Raw genomic sequence first — 25,942 nt, forward strand, 5'->3', positions numbered from 1 at the left:
GCTTCTGAGATATCTTGACGCCAAATTGCATGCACTGCATCCGGCGCGATAGACAACACGACCACCTTGGCTTCACAAAAAATAAAGCTTTTGGTGGCCGGGTGTTACCTTACCTTGTCAGTTTTTATTTAGCGTCGTAATACAGTACATGATATATAAGGCATGGAGATGTTTCTGTTACAGATCAGCTAAATGATCTATAGTTAAGGATCCTATAAATTAATGCAAGATACAGTCACAGAAATAATTATATTTATAAGTTATGTACATGTAGCCGATAATGTTAAGATTTAAGATAGTCTAAGGTACTCCATAAGGGTTAACAGATTATTCCCTTAAGTAGCAGTTGTAAGTGCTGCCTTACAAAGGACACATGCCACAGGGATGAATGTTGTTCAGAACACACAATACAAACATTTGAGAGAAGATGTGTAAAAATAAAAAGGTTAAGAAGAAGAAAAACCTGTGGCCGAATGAAAAAGTTACGAACAACCACCGGTCCATAACATACTACACATGACGTTACAAATTATCAATAGAAACTTTTCTGTACTTGATTGGCTCATTAAGATTGTTTAGGAGTATATAAACTAGAGGCTCTAAAGAGCCTGTGTCGCTCACCTTGGTCTATGTGAATATTGAACAATGGACACAAATGGATTCATGACAAAATTGTGTTTTGCTGATGGTGATGTGTTTGTAAATTTTACTTTACAGAACATTTTTGCTGCTTACAATTATCTCTATCTATAACAGTAGTTTCTTTGGAAAATGTTAGTGAAAATCTACAAATTTTATGAAAATTGTTAAAAAATTACTATGAAAGGCAATAACTCATTAAGGAGTCGATTGACTATTTTGGTCATGTTGACTTATTTTTAGTTCTTACTTTGCTGTACATTATTGCTGTTTACAGTTTGTCTCTATCTATAATAAAATTCAAGATAATAACAAAAAAAAAGCAAAATTTCCTCAAAATTACCAATTCAGGGGCAGCAACATAACAACCAATTATCTGAATCATCTGAAAAGTCCAGGGCAGATAGATCTTGACCTGATCAACAATTTTACTTCCCGTCAGATTTGCTCTTAATGCTTTGTTTTTGAGTTATAAGCCAAAAACTGCATTTTACCCCCATGTTCTATCTTTAGCCATGGCGGCCATCTTGATTTGTTGGCCGAGTTACCGGACACATTTTTTAAACTAGATACCCCAATGACGATTATGGCCAAGTTTGGTTTAATTCTGCCCAGTAGTTTCAGAGAAGAAGATTTTTCTAAAAGATCACTAAGATTTACGAAAAATGATTAAAAATTGACAATAAAAAGCAATAACTCCTAAAGTGGACAATTAACCATTTTGGTCATGTTGACTTATTTGTAGATCTTACTTTGCTGAACATTATTGCTGTAAACAGTTTATCTCTATCTATAATAATATTCAAGATAATAACCAAAAACAGTAAAATTTCCTTAAAATTACCAATTTAGGAGCAGCAACCCAACAATGGGTTGTTTTATTCATCTAAAAATTTCAGGACAGATATATCTTGACCTGATAAACAATTTTACCCCATGACAGATTTGCTCTAAATGCTTTGGTTTTTGAGTTATAAGCCAAAAACTGCATTTTACCCCTATGTTCTATTTTTAGCCGTAGCTGCCATCTTGTTTGGTTTGCCCGGTCACAAAACACAATTTTTAAACTAGATAGCCTAATAATGATTCTGGCTATATTTGATAAAATTTGGCCCAGTAGTGTCAGAGAAGAAGATTTTTGTAAAAGTTTACTAAGATTTACGAAAAATGGTTAAAAATTGACTATAAAGGGCAATAACTCCTAAAGGGGTCAACTGACCATTTTGGTCATGTTGACTTATTTGTAAATCTTACTTTGCTGAACATTATTGCTTTTTACAGTTTATCTCCATCTATAATAATATTCAAGATAATAACCAAAAACTGTAAAATTTCTTTAAAATTACCAATTTAGGGGCAGCAACCCAACAATGGGTATTCTGATTCATCTGAAAATTTCAGGACAGATAGATTAACAATTTTACCCATTGTCAGATTTGCTCTAAATGCTTTGGTTTTCGAGTTATAAGCCAAAAACAGCATTTTACCCCTATGTTCTATTTTTAGACATGGCGGCCATTTTGGTTGGTTGGCCGGGTAAAAAACCACAAACTTTAAACTAGATACATCAATGATGATTGTGACTAAGTTTGGTTTAATTTGGCCCAGTAGTTTCAGAGGAGAAGATTTTTGTAAAAGTTAACGCCGGACGACGGACGACGGACGCCAGACGACGGACGCCGGACGACAGACGCCAAGTGATAACAAAAGCTCACTTGGCCCTTCGGGCCCGGTGAGCTAAAAAATAACAGAATTTTATAACAGAATTTTCTTATACTTTGCCAAAATGAAGATTTCACTATGCTTTAAAAAAAAGTTTGGGTTATCGCGCTATTTTTCTAGGTACGAGTCGTTCAAAATTCCAAAATTTGCTTAAATTGTTCATGATTAAACACATTTTTATGCATAAAAAGAAATCTATGGGACAAAATTTGGAAAAAATATAAGAAGGTAGGTTTTATAATATATTTTCAAAATATAAAAAGAAACAATGGTGTCACTGAACTTGTTTTCTTGCTACAAGTAAGAAATGAAAATTTCCCTACATGTCCACCTTAAATTTTGTACTAAAAGAGTTATCTCCCCTTAAATGGCTTATTTGAAAAAAATATTCTTAAAGGACAAATATTTGGTATTTGTTAAGACAATTGTATAATGCAATGAGTAACCACGTTTTCTATATATTTATAAACAGTGTCACCAATGTATTGCAAATCTGTCTCCAAATTTGCAGATTTAATCAAAGAACTAGACCGATTATTTACTGTGATTGTACAATTCAAGATGGTGGTATAACCCTGAACTTCCTTAATCGCTATTATTTGTATTAAAACAGCCCATTTTTTCACATTATTTTTGTGAGAATTTAATTGTTTTCTTTGTGGTTTTATCCTTTATTAGATGTATTTGCCAATTATTCTCCATTCATTATATATTGCATTAAGACCTTCCTACGTTCATGTTGTCAATGCTGAATCTTGACCTAAATGACCTTTTGATTGTTTTTTTGTTGTTGCTAGGTGACTATTTAAGTTGTTTAAGTATCTATATTATGAAATTTTAACATAAATTATATTTGGATGATCAAAAGGACAGGCATCAAATTGTGAATGGAAACTGGGAATATGTCAAAGAGACACCAACCTGACAAAAGAGCAGATAATAGCATGACTGTATAAAATTTGAAAATAATACAAATAATTTCAAGTTATGTGTTTTATTTGACCTTCTACTCTTGACCTGATGAATTATCTGCCTACGATAGTACTTTCTGAAAAAGAAATTTAAACTTCATTATGATATTTAAAAACGACATTTTTTAGTCAACAAACGAATTGTTTAATTTAATTCATAGTATATTGTAGAAATGTAATGTACATGTCTTAGACTACGTCAAATTGTTGTGCATGGTTGTCATATAATGGAATTTGATGCAACTGTCATACGAGTGAGAGGTTTAGCTAGCTATTTAACCAGGTACAATCCACCATTTTATATATAAGAACATGCCTGTACCAAGTCATGAGTATGACAGTTGTTATCCCTTCGTCTTATGTGTATGAGCTTTTAATTTTGCCGTTTTAATTAGGGACTTTCCTTCTTGAATTTTCCTCAGAGTTCAGTATTTTTGTTAATTTACCTTTTCCTTCATGTACATAAGGACAACATACCAAAAGTTACTTAATTAACAGCTGCACGTATTGAAAGTGATAGCAAAAAATGCCGAATGTGTTTGACTGTAAGACCTGTTGAATTTTCATCTTTGTAATTGACAATTGTTGTTCACCTCCCCCATCGTTAGGTATCAACTTGTAGCATTGACACTACGTGAACTACTGCGTTTTCCAAAAATGTTTTTTTCTTGGACAGAAAGTGCTTACTATTCAAGACTACCGGACACCGACACTCAGTTCTGCGAAATGTTTTGTAGACTACTGCTTGTTCTGCGGGATCAGCTCACTCTTTCGGATCGTCTGAGATCACTACTTGTTTTAGATGGGGTTGGTGTTGCTAAGTTTTTTGTTCTCAATGTTGTGTTTTGTGTACAGTTTTTTTTCTGTTTCCGCCGTTCTTATGTTTATAATCCGATACAAGATTTAAAGCTGAAGCACGACTCTGGGTGCGTGAATTTCTCGCTGCACGGAAGACCCCTTGGTGGACTTCGGCGGTTGTCTTTTCCTCAGTCGGGTTGTTATCTCTTTGACACATTCCCTATATTCATTCTTGAATTTACTATATAATTAGTCTTAATTCATTCTAAGTCAACGTAGAGACTGAAATAATTAATAGTTACTTTTCAAAATAATTTGTATATGCAGTACTTACGTGAAACTAAAATGATTGAAAAAGAGGCTTGAACTTGTCCTAGTGGATTGGATGCCGTGCACATTGCTGTCCCAGATCTATCAACATGACTCAATGTCAAGGTCGAATTATCAGACGATAATGTCTGTTGAATATGACTAGGTCCTACAAACTGAAATCACCAAAAAATGATATTATTTGAAAAACATCTTTATTTCCTCAGTTTACAATAGGGAATATATATATGCTTAAAACTAATCATGTGGCATTCCGAAATTCCGGATGCTTCCCTTTTACAGCAACGCCATAAAAGATCAGGCTATCGTTTCACAAAAGATCGTAAATCGTAGGATAGGTTACCGACCAAGTTTACGAGCGTTTCACAAATAATTATCGTACTACTTCCGATTACTTCCGACTACTTCCGATTATGGACCTCGGTTTTAACAGCTCTTTTGGTAGCAATACACAGTTAGGAAAAAAAACTTAAAATTGACACGCATAATTTTAAACACCCTCTTTCCCCTCCTGTCTAACTAATAAGGCTTAATATTTGCGTTAAGATCAATGATTGCATCTCTATCTCGGTTGGTTTGCCAAAAAATAAACCTGACAAATTGTTTTTAGGGTACTCATGGTACTGAGGGTACGTTTTTAAAATTATTTAATTAATATATCAGGTGAGCACACTACACAACAGAAAATGTGGAAATTTTTGGATGGAGTTAAAACGCCGGGCAATACAAATTAATTAGCTATGCGACATTCAAAAGGAAGATTTTTCAAACTGACAAAAGGAAATGTGAATATAAAATATCCTGGGAAAAAGATCTAGCATGGTTAAATTGTAAAGTCGATCGTTATGTAATGCATTGTAAAACATGTGAACAATTTGCAGTGACAGACTTAGAGGAAAAATGTATTTTTGTAACGGGATCTTCAAATTTTAAGTAAGATTTCGTACTTGCTCATGAACAAACAGAACAGCACAAAAATCTACTGGAATAAAGAAGAAGAAAACAGCTGAGGAAAATAAAACTAAACATCTGTCATATCTTTTAGCGGTTATCAAATGAATGTCATTTTTGTAGGACCAGTAAATTTTGAGCCGGATAAGTAGATTTGAAGTCCACTGGTTCGCCTGGCCAGTACACTAAAAAGCTTAAATTCGACCCCTGTATGAATGTATATATAATACTAAAACTTTTCTACCTCAGGCATAGATTACCTTAGCTGTATTTGGCAAAACTTTTAGAAATTTTGGTCCTCAATGCTCTTCAATTTCGTACTTTATTTGGCCTTTTTAACTTTTTGGGATTCGAGCGTCACTGATGAGTCTTTTGAAGACGAAACGCGCGTAGTATATGCAAATTTAGTTCTGATATCTATGATGAGTTTATTTATAGAAAGAGAATCTTCCATAGATTTGACTTCTAATGGTCATGATGATGAATTATAAACTCTATCGGGTGTAACCATGGCAACAATCTGCATTTCTTTGATACAAAAATATAGCAAAAAAGGGGGTTGAACATGTCACAAAAATCTCCAAAATTCAGTCCAAATTAAAATTTCAATCAATTACAGTGATACCTTTCCTGAAATCATAGGTTTATATCTATCAAGTGGTAAAAAAAAATCATATGCATTTCTGCTCGTTTCTTTTTCTCCATAAAATTTAATGGAAAAAGATCGAGCGCAAAATTTTGTTGCTAAACACTACACTAATTTATGGACCTATGGGCGGTACGGATAGGAAAATACGGACTGTCAAACATACAAATAGCATAAAAAAGCTAAAACAATCTAAATATTCATACAAACCCACTAAGAAGGCTATATTATTCTCCAATTATCTAAAAATCAATTTTATTGTACAAACACTTTCATATCTGAAAAATTCACCATGGCCAAAATGCGAAACTAAACTTCTAACTGTGTATTGCTACCTTTGAACGAAGGTCAGAAAATGAAGTCAACAAGAACCTGTAAGTTCGTTAATAAACAACTGTTGATTTTTGAATGTTCAGATTGCAGAAGTATAACGTATTGATAAGTCGTAAATCGTGAATCTTTGTGAAGCGGTCGCATATTGTTAAAATGGTCGTACGACCTTTTTTACGATTTACGACCTTTTGTGAAACGGTGGCCCGGCGGACACAATCGAAACTGTACAGTCTGTACACAATGAGCAATATTCATTGTATATCAGTTTGAAATAATGAATGGCGTTCCCTGAAAAATATCAGAAACAAAAGTGTTTTAACTATTAGATCTTTTTTTCATAATTGTGTCAAAAATAACAGTATGTGTATTACGAATTAGAGAATGTCTATTGATAGGAATATGCTTTCAGAGAAGGATAGCCTTTCCGCTAGAATTGTTAAACATTTGTCATTTCGGTGTCTTTTATAGCTGACTATCAGGTATGCATTTTTGCACATTGTTAAAGGCCATACGGTTACCTTTAGTTGTTAATTGTATGAATGAAATGATATGCCCCATCCAGACCCACTGTGAAGATATTCTAAATTTACCTACTGCTTGAAACCTCCATGTGATTGTTGGAGGTGGATTTCCTGTTGCATTACACGTCAGTGACACAGGTTTTGTGGAAGTTGTTGTGACAGTTGTAGGCGTTGATGTCACAATAGAAGGATGAGCTTAAAAATAAAAATATAATACTAGTAGATAATTTTATTCAATTCGATCAATTCAGTTTTTCGATGTTCTGGAGTGCTTTGGATTCCCTTAAGCATGACATTATACAATATTAGATAATGATGATGAACGGCAAAAAAGTGGCGATTAAGTATCGTTATAGTTATTTTTGTTCTCTTAAAATAATAATAATAATAACAATAATAAAAAAAATCTTTATTTAAAGAGGGTAAACTCAGTTAATTACAATAAACTATTATACCCTGAGGCCCTCAAAATGTCATTTCTTATTCGGTAACAGTTTTTATTTCACAGCGACAGTAATTTCTTTTCCTTTTTTTAAAGTTAATTTATATTGTAAGGTGTAATTTCAAATAATGATATTATTGTTAAACCGAATCATAAACTGTCCCTTGCGTCATCGAGAAAATTTTAGATTTTCGCATCTTATTTTGCTTTCGTTACAACAAACAATGGTATTGTGCCTTTCTAAACCATAATTTATTATCAGACTTTTGTACGTGGAAAAAAAAATGTCTTCTACCCATTTTTCATGCTTTCATATGAAACAAAATTTTTCGATTTGTGGGTTCTAATAATATTGGAGTAAAACCCGGGCGATATATTTTTAAACATACTTCCGGAAACAAGTAGAATTGACGTCTTTTGATCTCTTCCGGCATCATTTACAGCAACACATACATAAGCTCCTGTGTCTATAAGTTTTGCCATGGGTATGATAAAATCCTTCGATTTCCCGCTTTGTACCTATATGAAACAACATACATATTCACAATACACAATATTGACTGCTGTACCTCTATTTATGACATTTATACCTATTATATAGATATAGGAAGATGTGGTGTGAATGCCAATGGAGATACTCTCCATCCAAGTAACAATTCACAAAAGTTAACCACTATAGGTCAATGTACGGTCTTCAACACAGAGCCTTGGCTCACACCGAACAACAAGCTATAAAGGGCCCCTACATTACTAGTGTAAAAACATTAAAACGGGAAAACCAACGGTGTAATCCATATAAAAAAACGAGAAAACGAAAAACACGTATAAATTACATAAACAGACGACAACTACTGTACATCAGATTACTATTATGTCTGCATATTTTGTTCACACATCGTTGTCAATATGATGGAATTTTATGCGACTGTCATACAAGTGAGAGTTTGAGCTAGTTATTAAACAAGATTTAACCATTTTCTACATAGGTAAATGCCTGTACCAAGTCAGGAATATCACAGTTGTCATCCATTTGTTTGATGTGTTTGAGCTTTGGATTTTGCAATTTGATTAGGCCTTTTCTTTTTTACTTTTCCTCGGAGTTAAGGTTTTTGTAATTTTATTTTTATATACATTAATCTTATGTTGACAATATAATTGTTTTGACTTAGTCGATTTCAATTTTCTGTACCCACATAAAACATCATACATTCATACCTTATTCTTTTTATGTTGACAATATGATTGTTTCGATGTATCGACAAAGTGAGTTATTCTATAAAATGTTAAGCCTTTAGTTTTTCACCTAACCTTGTCCAACTCTCTTTTTTCACATTAAGGTGGTACCTGACACTACAGGGAGATAACTCTGTAAAATCACCTAAACGTTTTAATAACGTTGTGTTGTAAAAGGAATATTAAGCTTCTCAATGATCAAAATTGGTGTTTGTCAAATTGCTATATAACCAGACGTGTAATTTTTCTGACAAAACGGTTGGTTCAAATGTTTTGAAATTTTTATATCTTTATTAAAGTGTCAAAGTAAATATTTTGACAAAATGTTATGAAAATTAAACGAGCCAAATTAATTTTAGTGAAAGTGTATGGTACCACCTTACATGGAAAAATGTCCTAGAAATATGCGATTATGACTACTAATTTTGTAATGTGCCTGTCTTAAGCCAGTAGCATGTAGTCTGAAGTTTGTTATGTTTGTTGATGAATATTATAACTGTTAATTAAGAATTGAATGCTTCTTTTTGTAAATTTATTGGGGTGTAAAAGCGTTGACTGAAGTACATTTTGTATGAAGCGCGGACGCGCTTCATTCTTTAAATGTACGCACGGTTAACGCTTTTACAACCCTATAAAGTTACAAAAAGAAACATTCAATACTTATAATTACATTTTTTAGCTAGGATCATGAAAACCCGATTTTTATCCAGTTTTATTTAATTCACCTGTGCACTTAATTGTGGGACTTCGTGTCATCATACATAATAAATGTCATTGTCTAATGCAATTGTTTACGGAATAACATGTGATGTGCTGTTAGCCAATCAAAATAACGTATTATAATGAAACATACATCTAATGTAATTATTCGTATATAGTCATGTACACACCATGCAGAAATCATGCCATAAGTTTTCTCGTTTCAATTGAGTTATATTTGTCATTGTTAGTAATCTTATACTTGTATCTTGCTATATGGTTTTATTTTGACGCATTGGTTAAAACTGAGCGCTGATATATAGTTGCTAACTTATAGGTCGTAATGGGGTCTCTGTTTGAGAGTTGTAACATGCTTTTCTTCTAATTCAAGATAACTAAAACAAGGTATAAATAATTATCAAAGGTACCAGGAATACAAGTTAGTACGCCAGACGCGCGTTTCGTCTACATAAGACTCATCAGTGACGCTCATATCAAAATATTTATAAAGCCAAACAATTACAAGTTGCAGAGCATTGAGGATCCAAAATTCCAAATTCGGCTAAGGTAATCTATGCCTAGGATAAGAAAATCCTTAGTTTTTCGAAAAATCAAAGTTTTGTAAACAGGAAATTTATAACAATGACCACATTATTGATATTCATGTGAACACCGAAGTGTTGACTACTGGGCTGGTGATACCCCCGGGGACGAAACAAGACATAGATAAAAGAAAAGGTAAATGAACAGTAATCTGCATGTTGTTGCTTCTGATGATGACAGTTTAGAAAACGAGAACATTACAATAGGAAAATACTTACACCGTTGACAAACCACAAGATTTCCGGTTCCGGATATCCTGTTGCATTGCAATGAAGGTGTACAGTTGATCCATATTGAACTTGTAAGTTTGTTATCAAACTAACTGTTGGAGGGATATGAGCTGGAAAAATAGATTGTCGGATTAATAATATACATGTATTATTGTTTCAAAGTTTGACATTTTTCAATAGAAGTTCTGATCAATGACTACAGAACTGACCTCTAATCAATTCATTTGAAACCCATTTTTACAATTAGCTTTACTATTAACGATATAACACCTTGGTTACAAAATGTGCATAAACTTCTTTCAATACTCGTGAAATATCAAAATATTTATTTAAGTGTTTTCTTTTATCTATCTATTTAAAATTTTTGACTATCATACCTTATGTAATACATTTTTCATGCTATATCAAAAGATAATTAACGCAAATACTTGTTTATTTCAATATCATTCAGGTCTGTATGGTCCTTGTTCATCAACCGTAAAGTCTCAATTCGATGAGTTCTTGGAAAATATTGCGTAATTTTTGTCCGTTTCTGTGTGTGTTACATTTCAATGTTGTGTCGTTGTTCTCTTATATTTAATGCATTTCCCTCAGTTTTAGTTTGTTACCCCAATTTTGTTTTTGTCCATAGATTTACGAGTTTTGAACAGCGGTATACTACTGCTGCGTATATTTATAGTTTTGATATTAGGTTATACATGCAGAGTTGATTGCGAAACACGTGCATGACGCATGACTAGCAACTTACGTTTTGGGTTGACAATAATACGGATTCCTTTCACTGTTGTTCCAGCTTTGTTTGTAGCTGTACATTTATAATACCCACTGTCCCGTAGACCAACGTTGTGTATAATCAAATAATTTTGATACTGTTGGATATTGCTAGGCATTGACCCCTAAAACAAGCAAAAACTGACTATGCGGTAAGAGCTTTGCTCATTGTTGAAGACCGTACAGTTACCTATAGTTGTTAATGTCTGTGTCATTATGGTCTTTTGTGGATAGTTGTCTCATTGGCAATCATACCACATCTTTTTTTTTAAAAAGACCTATAATGGTTTAGTTTTATAAGTTTTGACTAGGTCTATTTGAAAAAAAAAGATGTGGTATGATTACCAATGAGACAACTATCCACAAAAGACCATAAGTGTTGTCAAATTGGAACTCAAACCAGATCTTCTTATATCTAAATAATAGTGACTCTTTTTCTCAAAATAGTTAACTTCCAGGTATAAAAAGATTGCTTTAGAGAAAAAAAGTTAAGCCGATTTCAACATACAGAAAGAACTCAAGTCAAGCATCTGCTTTACTTGATACTTTAAATTGATTAGCCTTTGTTTGTATTTACCCTTTTTAAACCACAAATTTCGAAAAAACAGGATACGTATATTCTTCAGAAAAGCATACCCTAAATTTGTTTGTTTTAAGAGACTGTGCATGGAAAAACCAGGCAGTGGATGGCACATGACACATTTTGTTTTCAATTTTTTTTCATGTTTTTCATAACACAAATTCATTCTTTTTCGAAGTTAATTTATTTTTAATTTTTTATTTAAACTGCAACAAATGAAGAGAAAAAAATACATAGAAAGCACTGAAAATTCATTGAAAAGAGGAGATAACTCATCATTTTGTACAAAATTTTGTTGCATTGTTAGTGAACTTTAAAATCATTTTCTGAGCCATCCACTGTTGATTCAAAATATCTTTGACATATATATCCTTTGTATTATATAAACATTGCATTGGAACCAAAAATTCAGTGGGGAAAAAATTTTTTGTGCCACCCATATCATAGGATTTGCCCAATATGTACTTGGACAAACCCTCAATAACTTATCTGCCATAGAAGTTATCTGACAAAGAATTTAATGTCGTTGAATAATCGTTATAATAAGAAGTGTTATATATATATATATATATATATACATAATTTTCATATACAAGTACAGGTTAAAACCACATTGAAAAAAGTTCAGTGGATGATTAATGTGCAACATGAGCGTGATGCATTGCAAAATTAATATTCTAATACGCTATGCGTTCTTCATCCAAAGCAGTTAAACCCTCCAGACTTTTATACCGATTTGTTTGGTTCTTAAGTAAATGAAATTATAACAGAATGTCTGTTTGTTTTGTTCAGATATTGTTATTGATGTTATGAAATTTTACGCGAGTGTCGTACATGGGAGGGGAACAGCTAGATATAAAACCAGGTTTAATTCACCGTTTCTACATAAACGAAATGCCTACTTCAAGTCAAGAATACGACCGTTATCTTTTCCGTTGATTTGATACTGCCATTTGATACAGGATTTTCTTTTTTCAATACTTCTCAGATTTCGGTTCTTTTGTTGTTTTACTTTTATCTACTTGTTAATGATTTATTATCGTCCTGTATATGTATGATATATTGTGAAACAACTAATCCAGACACTTTATAGCACATGATAATGAGACTTTATGTGTGCAATTCATTTTAATATGAGATTGAAAAGAAATAGCATTGAAATATATTTGACTTATTCCTCTTTGTCTATGATTCTGTTTTATGTTGTTATGTGTTTTCTATTGTAAAGTGTATATATTAATGTTATATATGTTGTTGGGTTTAATAATCGTATATGTATTCAGTTTGAATACCATCACCAACGAACCTAATATAGTCCATTGTACTTTTTGACCTGCTATATAGACGTATTTACACTTGTATGCAAATTTGTCCGCCATTACATAACATCACACAGGTTCCCGTAAACTTTGACTTCATAATTCAAAACATATGACGTCACAACTTAAAAGTGATTGTTGCTTGACGTCAAAAGGTTATTTGGAGGTGATGTAAGGTCATTCGGAGGCAAGATACAGCTAAATACCAAAAGTGTAAATACGTTTATTTTCGAGCTCAACATTCGTTTATTTTTTCAAAGAGACATATAGTAAAAACTCATTAATTCGTAATTTTTTTTGCCTTTTTAACTTTTTTGGATTCGAGCGTCATTGATGAGTCTTTTGTAGACAAAACGCGCCTCTGGCGTATAAACAAATTTAGTCCTGGTATTTATAATGCATGAGTTTCTTCCCTTATGTTTTGGTTTTGATCTTTCTAAAAAAGAAAAAGTCAGAAAAGCACTTCCGACGCACAAAAATTTAAAGAGCGTTAATTTAAGTAATGATATTTGAACATGTTAGTTACCTGGTCAACTGACCAATGGATTTTAGGAACAGGAATACCATCCGCTGAACATGGAATCGCTAATGTGGTTCTACCCTCTGTTACATTTATGGATTGCTGTAAGAAAATATCTGGTTTTATCATCAGAGTTGCCGTCGACTGTGTTGTCAGGATCGGTACAACTGATGCTGTAAAATATAATATCTTTCTTAAGGATGTTTGCTTGTCATGTTTTGGAATTTTTGTCAGATTTTCGAAATCCTCTGGTTTTATCCATTTGAATGCCTTAACAAATTTTGCTCATGGACCCCCATTTTTCTCTTTATAAGTCTTTTACATGTATAATTATAAGTCATTTGTTAAAGTCTTACAAAATTTCATTTATTTTCTAAAAGTTTTTGAACACTTTAACTGGTCAGTGATAAAGCTAAGAAAAATCAAGAGAGAACATTTTCCCGCCAAAATTCCAATGGCAAATATATCGAAAACAAGCACATTGACCCCTATCCTTTTTTTGCTTTTTTTATTCCTCAATTAATACTCTATCAATATATATTAGTGTTATGGAAAGCTATTTATTTTGAAACTGAGCAGCAAACTTCCTTAATTAGAAATATTTCACAAGCTAATAAACTAACAAATACGAATGACTACACACCTACTCATCTTCAATTCACAATATTCTAATCACTACAGATTAATAACTATTTCATACAACATATATACCATCTAGTAGTTGATGTAGTTGAAACACTGTTCCGTGCATTTTTTAACGTAACGAAATGACAGTTGGTATGCAGATTTAAGTACAAATTTGACACTTACCATAAAGAATATGTAAGTAGTTGCGTGTTTGAAAGCTATTTTTTGCAAAAAACGTCTCGAAAGTTTGTATCTTTTATGGTCTTTAAAAGTCTTATTTAATTTAGCAAACGTTCGAGCGTCACTAATGAGACTATTTTAAACGATATGCGAGCATGGCGTAATTTTTTTTTATTAAGATCGATCGTTACATCATACCATTTTTGTAGAACACATGATAAGTGAACGTTGCAGTTCCAAGAGGATTGTGAGCAGCACAAGTGTACGTTCCCACAAGGATTGGTGTCATATTCTTCAATCTAAGCTCAACTCTTTCATAATAGAAATCAATAAATGTTTGTCTGGTGTTGCTATCCTATAAAGATAAATTTGTTTTAAATGATATTTGCAAATACGGGGTTCTGGAGGCGGTCTTTAATTTCTGTATTCTTTAGTTTTTTCAGGTCATACTTCTTTATCTTTAAAAATGCCACTCAATTGATATATTCTTATGAAATCACATTGCTGTTTGATCTTTGTACTTTTATTTTCATCAGCTATTCTTTATTCGTTTGCATTCCGCTATAATAAATTATTTACTGTCAATTCATTTATTTTCATGGGTACCAATTTTCGTTGATTACAGAACTATTCGAATGTTCGTGGATATTTGATTTCGTGGTTTTGCATACAAGCCTATTGAAAATTTGATATTCGTTGAATATTTAATTTCGTGGTTAGACTACCCACGAAAGCCAACGAATAATAATTAATCCACAGTATTATAGTTGCTTTTTGTATCATTTTTTTTTATCTGTGAACCCAATCTCGACAGTATCTGTAATCACGCTTTGTCGAAAGGTTTTACAATAAATCTCAAAAACAGACCGCAAAAAAAATCATTTTAAGTGTATCAATATTTACAAAACTATTTCTATGTTTAAATCAAAGTGTATTAAACATTTTAAACCTTTATTTGTTTTATTTTTTTTTCAATTTTTTCATATCTTTGGTGAATATTTCGTGTTCGAAACATGCGTCGGCGTACACAATCTAAACCTGGCATCTATGATGATTTTACTTCCCTATAAATGAATAAATGTTTTGCTGATATCTCACTTAATAGTCACCATATTTGGAAGTGTCCACGTGATCGTTGGCTTTGGGTCACCTTCCGGTATGCAAGTTAATCCTACAGTTGCGCCGCCTTGTACATACACGTCGTTCGTATCTTTGACCGGAAAGTAAGGAAGAGCTGTAATATTGCAAACGTAATAAATCATGTAAATATTTTATACAAAACATTAACCTAGAAAATGAAAGTTGTATTTCTTTTACAGAAACTTTAGCATTTGACAATCGAAACCTTACTCCTTTCTTCAACTTGTATTTGGTGGTAGCTGAATATAGAAAAGGACAACCAGAAAGCACGGAGAAGAAGGACTTTGGGAAAGATGATGTATTAAAGACAGAAAATAAGAGAATAATAACAAAGAACAACAAATAATAAAAGGATTAGGATAAAAAGAAGGGTCTAAGAGGGTCATTTTTCCTTTACAATTTCCAGTTTTAGAATGAAATAAAAAGGTTTCTCTATTTGTTTCTATAGTGAAAGAGATGATGTTACAATGTTTACTGCTTTTAAAACTGTATCCAAATTTTTGAAATTTTTAACTGATATGTCTGTTTGTTTTGCCCACACATTGTTGTCAATATAATGGAATTCTAAGCGACTGTCATGCAAGTCTGGGTTAAGCTAGCTATAAAACCAGGTTTAATCTATCGTTTAATACCTGATACAATGTATGCATCAAAGCAGGAATTGTCAGTTGTTTTACATCCGTAAGATGTGTTTGATTTTTTAACTAAAGAACTTTCCGTTTTGAATTTCCCTTTGATTTCGGTATTTGTCTTATTTCCCGTTTTTGCTATACATTAGAACCGATTAACTGCACAAAATTTTACAGTTGATGACAACAAATACATATTCTATTTTTGTTGTTTGTTAAGGCGATTTCAGTTTGTCCTAGAATGTAAATATTGCCTTTTTTACTAGTACTGATGCATCAAGCGGTCATAGTTCGGTCATATAGAATGTAAAAGGGGGACGAAATATACCAGAGGGACAGTCAAACTCATACATCGAAAATAAACTGACAACGCCATGGCTAAAAACGAAAAGGACAAACAGACAAGCAATAGCACACATGACACAACATGGACAACTAAAGAATAAACAAATTGAATTATTAAGATCGAGGTTTATCAATCTCAACTTACTTTATTAAAATCTATCGAAAAGTTTATTTAGACTGCGCATGTGTTTTAAATTATTTACTTACTTCCTCTAACAAATACAGAGACTGATGCACTTGCGCTCTTCGTAGTTCCGGTGTTGACTCCCTCACATTTATATGTTGCATTCCTCCAGATCGTTACTACTTTTTCATATCGAATATTACTCACAGTTATCTTAGAAATAGTTTTAATTTTCTGAAATTAATAGTGCAGTATAAGTGTGTCGCTCACCATAGCACGTTGTTGTCTCTGTACGTGTACGATAGATATATATTTTTATTTTAAAGCACAACTTGGTACATATACATGAAATACAATATATTTCAATTTTAAACATAATCATTCAATAATCATGCATAATTATACCAACCAGTCTTTAAGGGCTTATGGTGCACTGTCATTTATGTACGAAAAAAAATGTATACGATCCAATGATATGGCACACTAAATTTTAACTTTAGTACTTATATTACTTATGTCTTTTAAAACGAAAATATATGTTATCAAATTGTTACGGGTAAATTACAAATATATTAAAACGACAACTTAATGTTTGAACTATTTTTTTTATAATGTTGTTGCACGCTCAATTTTCCAGTGCTTCTGGTATCTTGGTTCGTGCTTGTTTAGTTGACATGTCTTTGCTGTCGTTCCACAGTTAATTTGAATATATGAAGATATGATCGATAGTTTGGAATTGAATTTTCGATATTTTTATATCAAGGTTGTATGACAAGATTTAAAATGAAGATTAGACATGCGTAACTTAGTTTTTTTATTTGGTTTGAATGTTATAATATGTACCAACTTCCTACATCAATAGTGTAACATTACAACATAGAAAGAAGGCTACTTATTCTACAACCACTTACCATTCCATCGACATATATGTTCAGGTGATCTACATTTTCAGCTATACATGTAAACTGGTCCCTACTATGCCCAGAATGGAGAATTATTATGCTTTTTGAAATCAGAACTAGTGGCGGAGGCGGTGTCGTGGTTGTTGATGGAACTTTTGTTGCGAGCGTAGTTGTTGGTGTTGTTTGTATTGTAGTTGATAATATTGGAACTTTTGTTGTAAGCTTCATTGTAGGTGGTGTCGACATTTTTGTTGATAATGTTGTCGGTATTGTTGTTGCTAAAATGTTGAAACAAAGCGGATTATGTAAAATTTGAAGTGTCAAAAATTAGTTTTATGGTTCAATAAAATCAAAATAAATTATTGCCATTCATTATAAATAAATTTCTATCAAAAATATGGCTCAAAGAACTTTTTATATTATTTACCTTGACAATAACAACGTACACACATGTTGGCGTATGAATACACAACGTCAGAGTGGGCGTGTCACCATAAAAATTGACAACATTGAAAATAAAACTAATAATTTTAACCAATCAGAAGACAGTGAATACACAAAATTTATTTATTGATGTGTATTTAGAGCGACAATGTCAATCATGTGACTTTCGAAGACGAAATATTAGAATATTTGAAGAATTTGTCTGAAGTATATTTATTTTGTTAATGATTTCATATGAATTTTCTTTTATTACTTTCGAATTGCGTCAGCCATTATTCACGTGCGTAAATGACATTTTTGGAATAGTCCATACGAGAACCTTTTTGCCAGTGTTAAATGAAGAATAAACATAACAAACGAAAAAAAAACCCGGAACAGAACAGTTTGAATAATCTGTGCTTTAAAATAAATTGTCATTATTTGCATAGCTACAAAACTGTACATCTGTACCAGAATGTTCAATTTAAAGTTTCCTGGTCCCTTGAAAATAACCATGGATCCAACAACACCGGTGAATGACATTTCACAAGTAATTTAATTTCCAATAGTTGTATAAGTGCGACGGACTTTATTAGGGATTCTGGTTGGTGAATACATGACATAAAAACTAATGAATGTATACCTTCTCTGCATACATCTCTGCAAGCATGAGTATTACACATACTGGTATTACAAATAATAATTCATACCTTCCCTGCAAACATGTGTATTACACATACTGGTATTACAACACTGAACACATAAATTATCACCCGGAAGGGACTGAAGATTACTGCATAACTGAAATGGAATGTAATAGAATGGTTAATTCACATAAAAAGTATGTATTTTTTTCCAAAGAACAACAAAGTTAGAATAAAAGAACAAAACTCGTTTTTTAATTATTTTTGAATAAGAAATGACTACGTTTTGAACTTTTTCTGTTTCTTAATCAAGGCTTCATACGAAATGTCCATTTTGTAAGAATTTTTTTTGAATTTTAAAAAAGTAAAATCACAAAAATATCGAACTTTGATGATAGTTCAAAACGGAGAATCCCCTATATAATGGCAAAATCAAAAATTCAAGCACATCAAACGAGTGGATAACAACTGGCATATTCCTGACTTGTTACTGTTATTTCCTTATATAGATTATTAAGAATTAGACCTGGTTTTGTAGCTAGCTTAACCTCTCAAGTGTTTTACAGTTCATTATATTGACAACGATGTGTGAACATAATAAACAGACATATAAGGTAAAAATGTCAAAATAAGGGTACAACAGTCAAATGATTCTAACTTGAATAAAATGTTATTTGAAATGACTTGCCAGTTTGATTTTTCTACTGTACCCTTATTTGTTTTGACTGCTGTGCCCTATTTTTGACGTTTTTACTCCTTGAGTATGTTTGTTTTTTTCATGCATCGTTGACAATGTAATGGAATTTGATACGACTGTCATACAAGAGGTTTAGCTAGCTATAAAACCAGGTTCAATCCCCCATTTTCTACATTAGAAAATGTCTGTACCAAGTCAGGAAATATGACAGTTGTTATCCATCCGTTTGATGTGTTTGGACTTTTGATTTTGCCTTTTGAGTTTGGATTTCCCGAATTGATTTTCCTCTAAGTTAAGTATTTTTGTGATTTTACTTTTGTATAATAAGTTTTTTGAAATTTGCCAGTTTGAATTTTCCTTGGAGTTCGATTTTTTTGTTATTTCACTGTTTGATGTTTTTCAACTATCAAACAAATCATGACAAAACTACATGTGTTCAGAATCAAGGTCAAATGGACCATTTGAAACGGTATCACCAACTTATATATACACACATATTAGTATATTTCGAATATTTGCTCAAATTACCAGCGCCCGAATCCGTCAGTCTTTTATTTCATTGTTGATTGAAGATCAATAATGTGAAGTAAGGTATGTCGAGATATGAGGTAGACTTAACTGTGTCTGTTGTTATCTCTAGTTCTATGTTATAGATGTGTTCAACCTAGTCACCAAAATTTGAATTATTCAGCGAGAGAACATCTTCTATAAAGCGGACTGAGACCAAACTTATTTATGAAGATGTAACAATGCAAAGTACTTACTGATCTTGTCATACATCTTAAGTGAAATCTCAGTTCTAAGGCAAAGCTTGACATAAATTGATTAATTCCACACAACTGAAAAATAATAATTCGTCTACAGAATTCTAAAAGTTATGAAGTAGCTATCACAGCCTGAAACTTAACGAATACACTGAGCTGAAACAGTTGCATAAATGTAACGCAGAGATTTAACAGTACTACTAGTATTCTAACTGGCGTGATTCACAGAATGAACCTTTATGTAGAATTTGATTGTGAAGCATTCTACGGTGGCCCATTCTTTTAGTCCATAAACACTAGATAGAAATTTGTTTCATCTTGTAAATACTCCTAAACATATATGTTATTTTGTTCGTTTGATGCAAAACCTTTGTATCTATATCTTCTTTCTCATATTTGCGGTGCGTCTTTGGCCAACAGGTGTATGTAGCTATCATACGTTAACCATATGCCTGTCAACACTGATCTATAGATATAGGAAGATATGGTGTGAGTGCCAATGAGACAACTCTCCTTCCAAATAACAATTTAAAAATTTAAAAATTAAACCATTATAGGTTAAAGTACGGCCTTCAACACGGAGCCTTGGCTCACACCGAACAACAAGCTATAAAGGACCCGAAAATTACTAGTGTAAAACCATTCAAACGGGAAAACCAACGGTCTATGCCTATTTACTGGGAATCCAAGTCAATCCACAAACTTGCCAACATGACATAGCCAAGAGTATTAACAGTGGATCAAAATTCAAATGAATCAACCAATCAATATTATTTCTCTTTTAGTAAAATGATTTCTTTATAATAGGATGTTACATAAATGTACTAGTATTTGTATCTAATTAGTCAGCGTTACGATATACTTCATTTCTATATATTTTCGTATAAATTTGTTGAAAACTATTCGAATTGAACAAACGCACATGTTTTGTTTTGATCTAACTGAAAGTAAACCCCAAAACCTATTATACTCAACTTTACATCTAGTTATGACGTGTTTGATATTAAATATGCGAATGAAGTTTTCAACGTATACATTTGGTACAATATTTGAACATTCTGTGTCGCTTTAGTGTTTGATATGTACTCCTTAATTTGTGTAAGCACGGGCCGTAAACTTTTGGTAATTTTTATCCTGCGATTGGAATTTGTTTTTCAGTGGTTGATGTTTGTTGATATGGTTCATAAGTGTTCCTCGTGTGTGATTAGACCGTTGGTTTTCCTGTTTGAATGGTTTAAGACTAGTCATTCTTTGGGCCTCTTATAGGTTGTTGATTGGTGTTGAAGTCTGTACTTTGACCTATTATCGATTACTGTTTAAACATTGTACTTTGATGAAGATTTGTCTCATTGGCACTTTTACCACATTTTCTTATATCTATACTAGTAAAGGGTTGACACATTGTTGTTCAGTAGTTGTTGTTTGTTGACGTTGTTCAAATGTGTTTCTCGTTTTTTCTATAGATAAGACCGTTGATTTTCCTGTTTGAATGGTTTTATACTATTCATTCGTTGGGCTTTTTATAGCTTGTTGTTCGATGTGAACCAAGGCTCTGTGTTGAATGGTTTACCGTTACACATTATGACTTGAATAGAGAATTGTCGCATTGCCACTCATACCACATCTTCTCAATAGCTAAATACGAAAATATCTACCTGGTCAGACCCACACTGTGTTTTTGTTGTGCATTGTTCTGGTTTAAGGACGTCTTGACAGTTACCACAAGTTAAACCTGCCACGAAAAAACAAAGGTCAGCTTCATTATAACAATCATCATAGTATGTAATAGTTTAATTTTGGATGTACCGCGTTTTCTGCTTGGCTGACAGTGTTTTGTCTATCAGTGCATAGGCATAGTTTTGTCGTTCATAGTTTTGAATTTTTCGAAAAACTAAGGATTTTCTTACCCCAGGAGTAGATTACCTTAGCCGTATTTGGCACAACGTTTCGGAATTTTGGGTCCTCAATGCTCTTCAACTTTGTATTTAGTTGGCTTTTTAACTATTTTGGTCTGAGCGTCACTGATGAGTCTTATGTAGACGAAACGCGCATCTGGCGTATAACATTATAATCCTGGTACTTTTGATAACTATTGTCATGTCACCATGACGTCTTCAACATTTTTTCATCATTTTCTACGGTTTAAAATGCAGTTTAGAATTAAACTATAAGGAATAACTGTAATATTTATTATCAAACGTATTGTTTTCATTTTTTTTCTTTCGAAATAACATTAAAAATGTGGTGCACACTTAAAAATAACCCACTCCGCTAAACATCTTAAATACTGTCATAAAATGTGATACATACCTACTACATCATAACAAGCATAAGCTAGAAGAAACAAATCTGTAAAAAAAAAGTAAGGACATTTAACTCATTATTAATTTGCAGTGGCGATATCATTATATAAGCGATATTTTTTAAATCTTCTATACATTTTTTTTTTTGGATATTGAAGTTTCGAACAACATATTTCAAAACATGTCGAAATATCAAAATTCAACTATCGTTAATGCACGAAACAGACATTGGTTAGAATTTTTTTTTTTTTAAAGATTAAAATGTCTAGTTATTTGCCCGAACATAAGTTGACTTCAGTAAGATTGAGACATTATGTAATCTCATTTTACCAGATGCTTATAATCCCAGAAAGATTTGTTGAATATACGCAATCCTAAAATGATTATAAAATGAGATATAACTAAAAAACCGATCTTCATCGAAAATTCAAAAAGGAAAGTCCCTTGAAAAATGTCAAAATAAAATGCTCAGAAACATCAAGCAAATGGAAACAACTGTTATGTTACTTAACCTTCACAGACGTTCACAGACTAGTCGTTAACCGAACCTTCATCGGTCATTTGTCGACACACACAAACAGGTCACGATCAGAAACAAATTCGATGTATACGTTATCACTAATCGGTAATGTTTTCAACTGTTAAGAGAAAAAAAAACCATAGAAGATCAAGCCTTATGGTGATAGCTGCACGATTCACAGATTGTGTCCACTAGATTCAGGCAGTTTTAAATTTTCTGCTTGGAACATATGGGATGTACTAATTGTTTTTGGTTTTCTTAACTTAGATTATCGAGCATACTTGGCTTAGATTAATAACGTGTTGAAGAATTTACATGTCAAATTGACCTACTAACCAATATCCATAGATATATGATGTCTCTTAACGAAAATCGATATTAAAGGTTATAGATTTATTCTCAACGAACACTGTTAAATGTCACTTTGAAGGAGAGAAAGTTATGGAAAGTTTGAACGTTTATTCATAACTAGAGAATACAAAAAATAATGCCATAGCGAGATCAAATCATTGGAGAGAAGCAGCAGGGAAGACATGGTGAGAAAAATTTGATAATAAGCTTGATATGAAATTTCATTGCTATATTCCTTTTCTTTTAACTCTTTTAAATTGATAAATAAAGGCAGCAGTAGTATACCGCTGTTCAAAACTCATAAATCCATGGACAAAAAACAAAATCGGGGTAACAAACTAAAACCGAGGGAAACGCATTAAATATAAAAAGAGAACAACGACACAACACCGAAACGCAACACACACAGAAACAGACCAAGCAACAGACAAAACACCACGAGAATAAAAAATATAAGATCAAAACCAAATACATGAATTTGGGAAAGACAAGTACCGTGCCACGTCTTATCTCAATATCTCAAAAAATAAGAGAAAACACAAACGACTCAACGTTAAAATGCAACACACACAAAAACGAACAATAATATAACAATGGCCATCTTCCTGACTTGGTACAGGACACTTTTAAAGGGGAATAAAAGTGGTGTAAACTTTTCGAAATAGTCAAGGGTCCACCCTGGTAGATTCCGACGTATATCTCTATGCAGAAGATACAGAAATTTTTAACACAATTAGTTAAAAAAAAAAACTCAATTGCAAAGTGACTTGCACAAACATTGCAATGGAGTGATACGTGGCTATGAAAGTTTCACCCCGACAAGTGCAAACATATGCACATAGGTAAACCGGGACCGAAACTCAAAATATACACTGAAATCGACAATACTACAAAAAAGCTAATGAAGAAAAAGACAGTGGAGTAATTATTGACACTGAATTAAATTTTGAAAAAAAATCCTTGAAAATATCAACAAAGCAAATTCCATGTTTCCACTACTGAATATGGCATTCTGATATTTAGAAACAGATACCTTTGTCCCACTTTAAAAGACGCTCGTAAGAACACATTAACAGTTTACAAGCTTATTATGGCATCCATATAAAACAAAATATATTGACACAACATACTGAACGGAAAATATGATAGAGAGGCGGCACAAATTGTTATTATGGTACGATATCTACCAGAACAGAGGTACTGGACAACAGTCCGAAAACATTTCATCAGAGAGCTAGAACAGAATTAAAGAGAAATGCCTATGCTCTACGAGTTGTGAGACCATAGAATACACTACCCTATATTATAGTGACATCATCAACCCCAAATACATTTAAGAATAGACGACACAAATACTGGATGAACCAAACAATGGTGTACGAATACTTTAAGGAGGTGGAGAAGATAAGGATAAAGAGACTGATGAAGAGTTACTGTATCAGTAATTAGTAATAGAACCTAAGTAAATTTCTACTCCAAATGAAAGATTGCCCAGGTACAATGTTTTGGAATTTCCAGTTTTTAATGCTCTTCATTAATATTCATATATTGAACACACGAGCTTTTTGTATACGAGTGTCGTTAATGTGTCTTATGCAAACGAATTGACCGTTTCAGAATCGAAAGGATCATTTGTTATATTATTGTTCGTACCAAAAATAAAAGCAACGTTACGTTATTGGTTGAATTTCGATTTTGTATTTTTTTTTAAACAATCACGACGTTTTTGTGTATATACTATTCACAGAATAACCCATAATCCATTAGGTTCTGAAATGGCAAGTTGAGTGCCTGACGTACCAATAGAAATATCTAGTATCTTTGATGAGTTATTAATACAATAGAGGCGAAATATATCAAAGTGATATTCTAACTCATAAGTCAATGAACAAATTGACAATACATAGTCAACCACGCAAAAACATCAAATTGCAATATTCAAAACACAACATATAAAACTAACGATAACGACAATACCAACCAAGAGCTGATCTCAAATGATACACTAGTTTTAAATCTACTCACGTAGCAATGTTTTAGTGTGCACTGTCATAATTGTAAATAATTCCAAACCTACTGCAAATAGATAATATTTGACCTTATAAGAAGATTGTCTAGATTTTATTCTATATTTAGAATGTCGGTCATATAAGTTGACATGGATTGTTCTATTATCATAACGTTAGGTAATATTTAATCAACACCGGATCTAAATCGAACTTATGTAGGGGAGCTAACATTTGATTTTCATGGAGGTGCGAGGATGCAAAATCTTGCCCTGCATTTTTTTAAGTTGTAATCTAAGTCCTGCTTTATTTTTTTTCACACTATTCGGTCCTGCCTTATTTATTTTTAAAGTTTATCCTGATTTTTCTCTCTCAAAACTCCTGTCCTACCTAGTTTCATCCTAGCTCCAACCCACAAAAATCAAATTCCGAAATGGATATCAATGCATCTGATTAACCTAGTTTCATGTTGAAAAATATATGCAAAGTAGAATTGTTTTTAAACTAAGTTCAGAATAAGAGACCAAAGTTTTTCTCTGTTTCTTACTTGTTCAAATGTCTATCAAAGTCTAATACATGTACACATAGTATATATACATGTGCACTTGGAAAAGGTCGATGTCTTTCAGACGCAGTTCTTATTAAGAATGTACAAAGAAAATTAGATTTATAACAGATTTATTTGATCTAAAGTGCATCCTGATACAGAAACATAATATAACACCACATTTACAATTCAATACATCAGCAATTGTATATTATATCAGCCAGCCTTTATAATGAGTATCATTGTAATTCATGCTTTTTTTAAACAGATATCTATATTTAATACATTAACTATTAAAACTTCAGTAACACCTTGTGGTGTTTCTTTGATACAAATGGCGTGGCTCTGTACTTACACATCCCATTATTGTGCTATAATTGTAAAATATTTTTGTATTCTTGTATTTTTTTTCTAATGTGGTTTGTCTATAAT

General features: G+C 32.4%; 1 protein-coding gene across 1 annotated transcript; it reads right to left on the reverse strand.

Annotated features, from left to right (window-relative positions):
* Positions 1-3,361: 3,361 nt before the first annotated feature.
* LOC134718151 (hemicentin-2-like) lies at positions 3,362-25,060 on the reverse strand. Its single transcript, XM_063580640.1, has 16 exons — positions 24,983-25,060; positions 22,094-22,132; positions 21,439-21,515; positions 19,784-19,858; positions 18,389-18,479; positions 17,265-17,533; positions 16,437-16,587; positions 15,225-15,349; positions 14,314-14,470; positions 13,315-13,481; positions 10,867-11,014; positions 10,107-10,228; positions 7,743-7,872; positions 6,985-7,106; positions 4,465-4,615; positions 3,362-3,409 (listed from the first exon to the last, which is right to left on the reverse strand). The coding sequence occupies exons 1-16, from the start codon at positions 25,008-25,010 to the stop codon at positions 3,387-3,389; spliced, it is 1,875 nt and encodes a 624-aa protein (XP_063436710.1). The 5' UTR covers positions 25,011-25,060; the 3' UTR covers positions 3,362-3,386.
* Between the last annotated feature and the right edge of the window lie 882 nt (positions 25,061-25,942).

This window comes from Mytilus trossulus, chromosome 5 (genome assembly GCF_036588685.1).
Source record: "Mytilus trossulus isolate FHL-02 chromosome 5, PNRI_Mtr1.1.1.hap1, whole genome shotgun sequence".
NCBI classification, from domain to species: Eukaryota; Metazoa; Mollusca; class Bivalvia; order Mytilida; family Mytilidae; genus Mytilus; species Mytilus trossulus.

Bases quoted from the DNA above. Each gene is read 5' to 3' on its own strand.
- LOC134718151 (XM_063580640.1), bottom strand. From the start codon at position 25,010: ATGACAGTGCACACTAAAACATTGCTAC. The intron at 18,480-19,783 runs GTAAGTACTTTG...ATTCCATTTCAG, and splicing joins TAAGATGTATGACAAGATCA to TTATGCAGTAATCTTCAGTC. The intron at 7,873-10,106 runs GTAAGTATTTTC...TGTTTCATATAG, and splicing joins TCTTGTGGTTTGTCAACGGT to GTACAAAGCGGGAAATCGAA.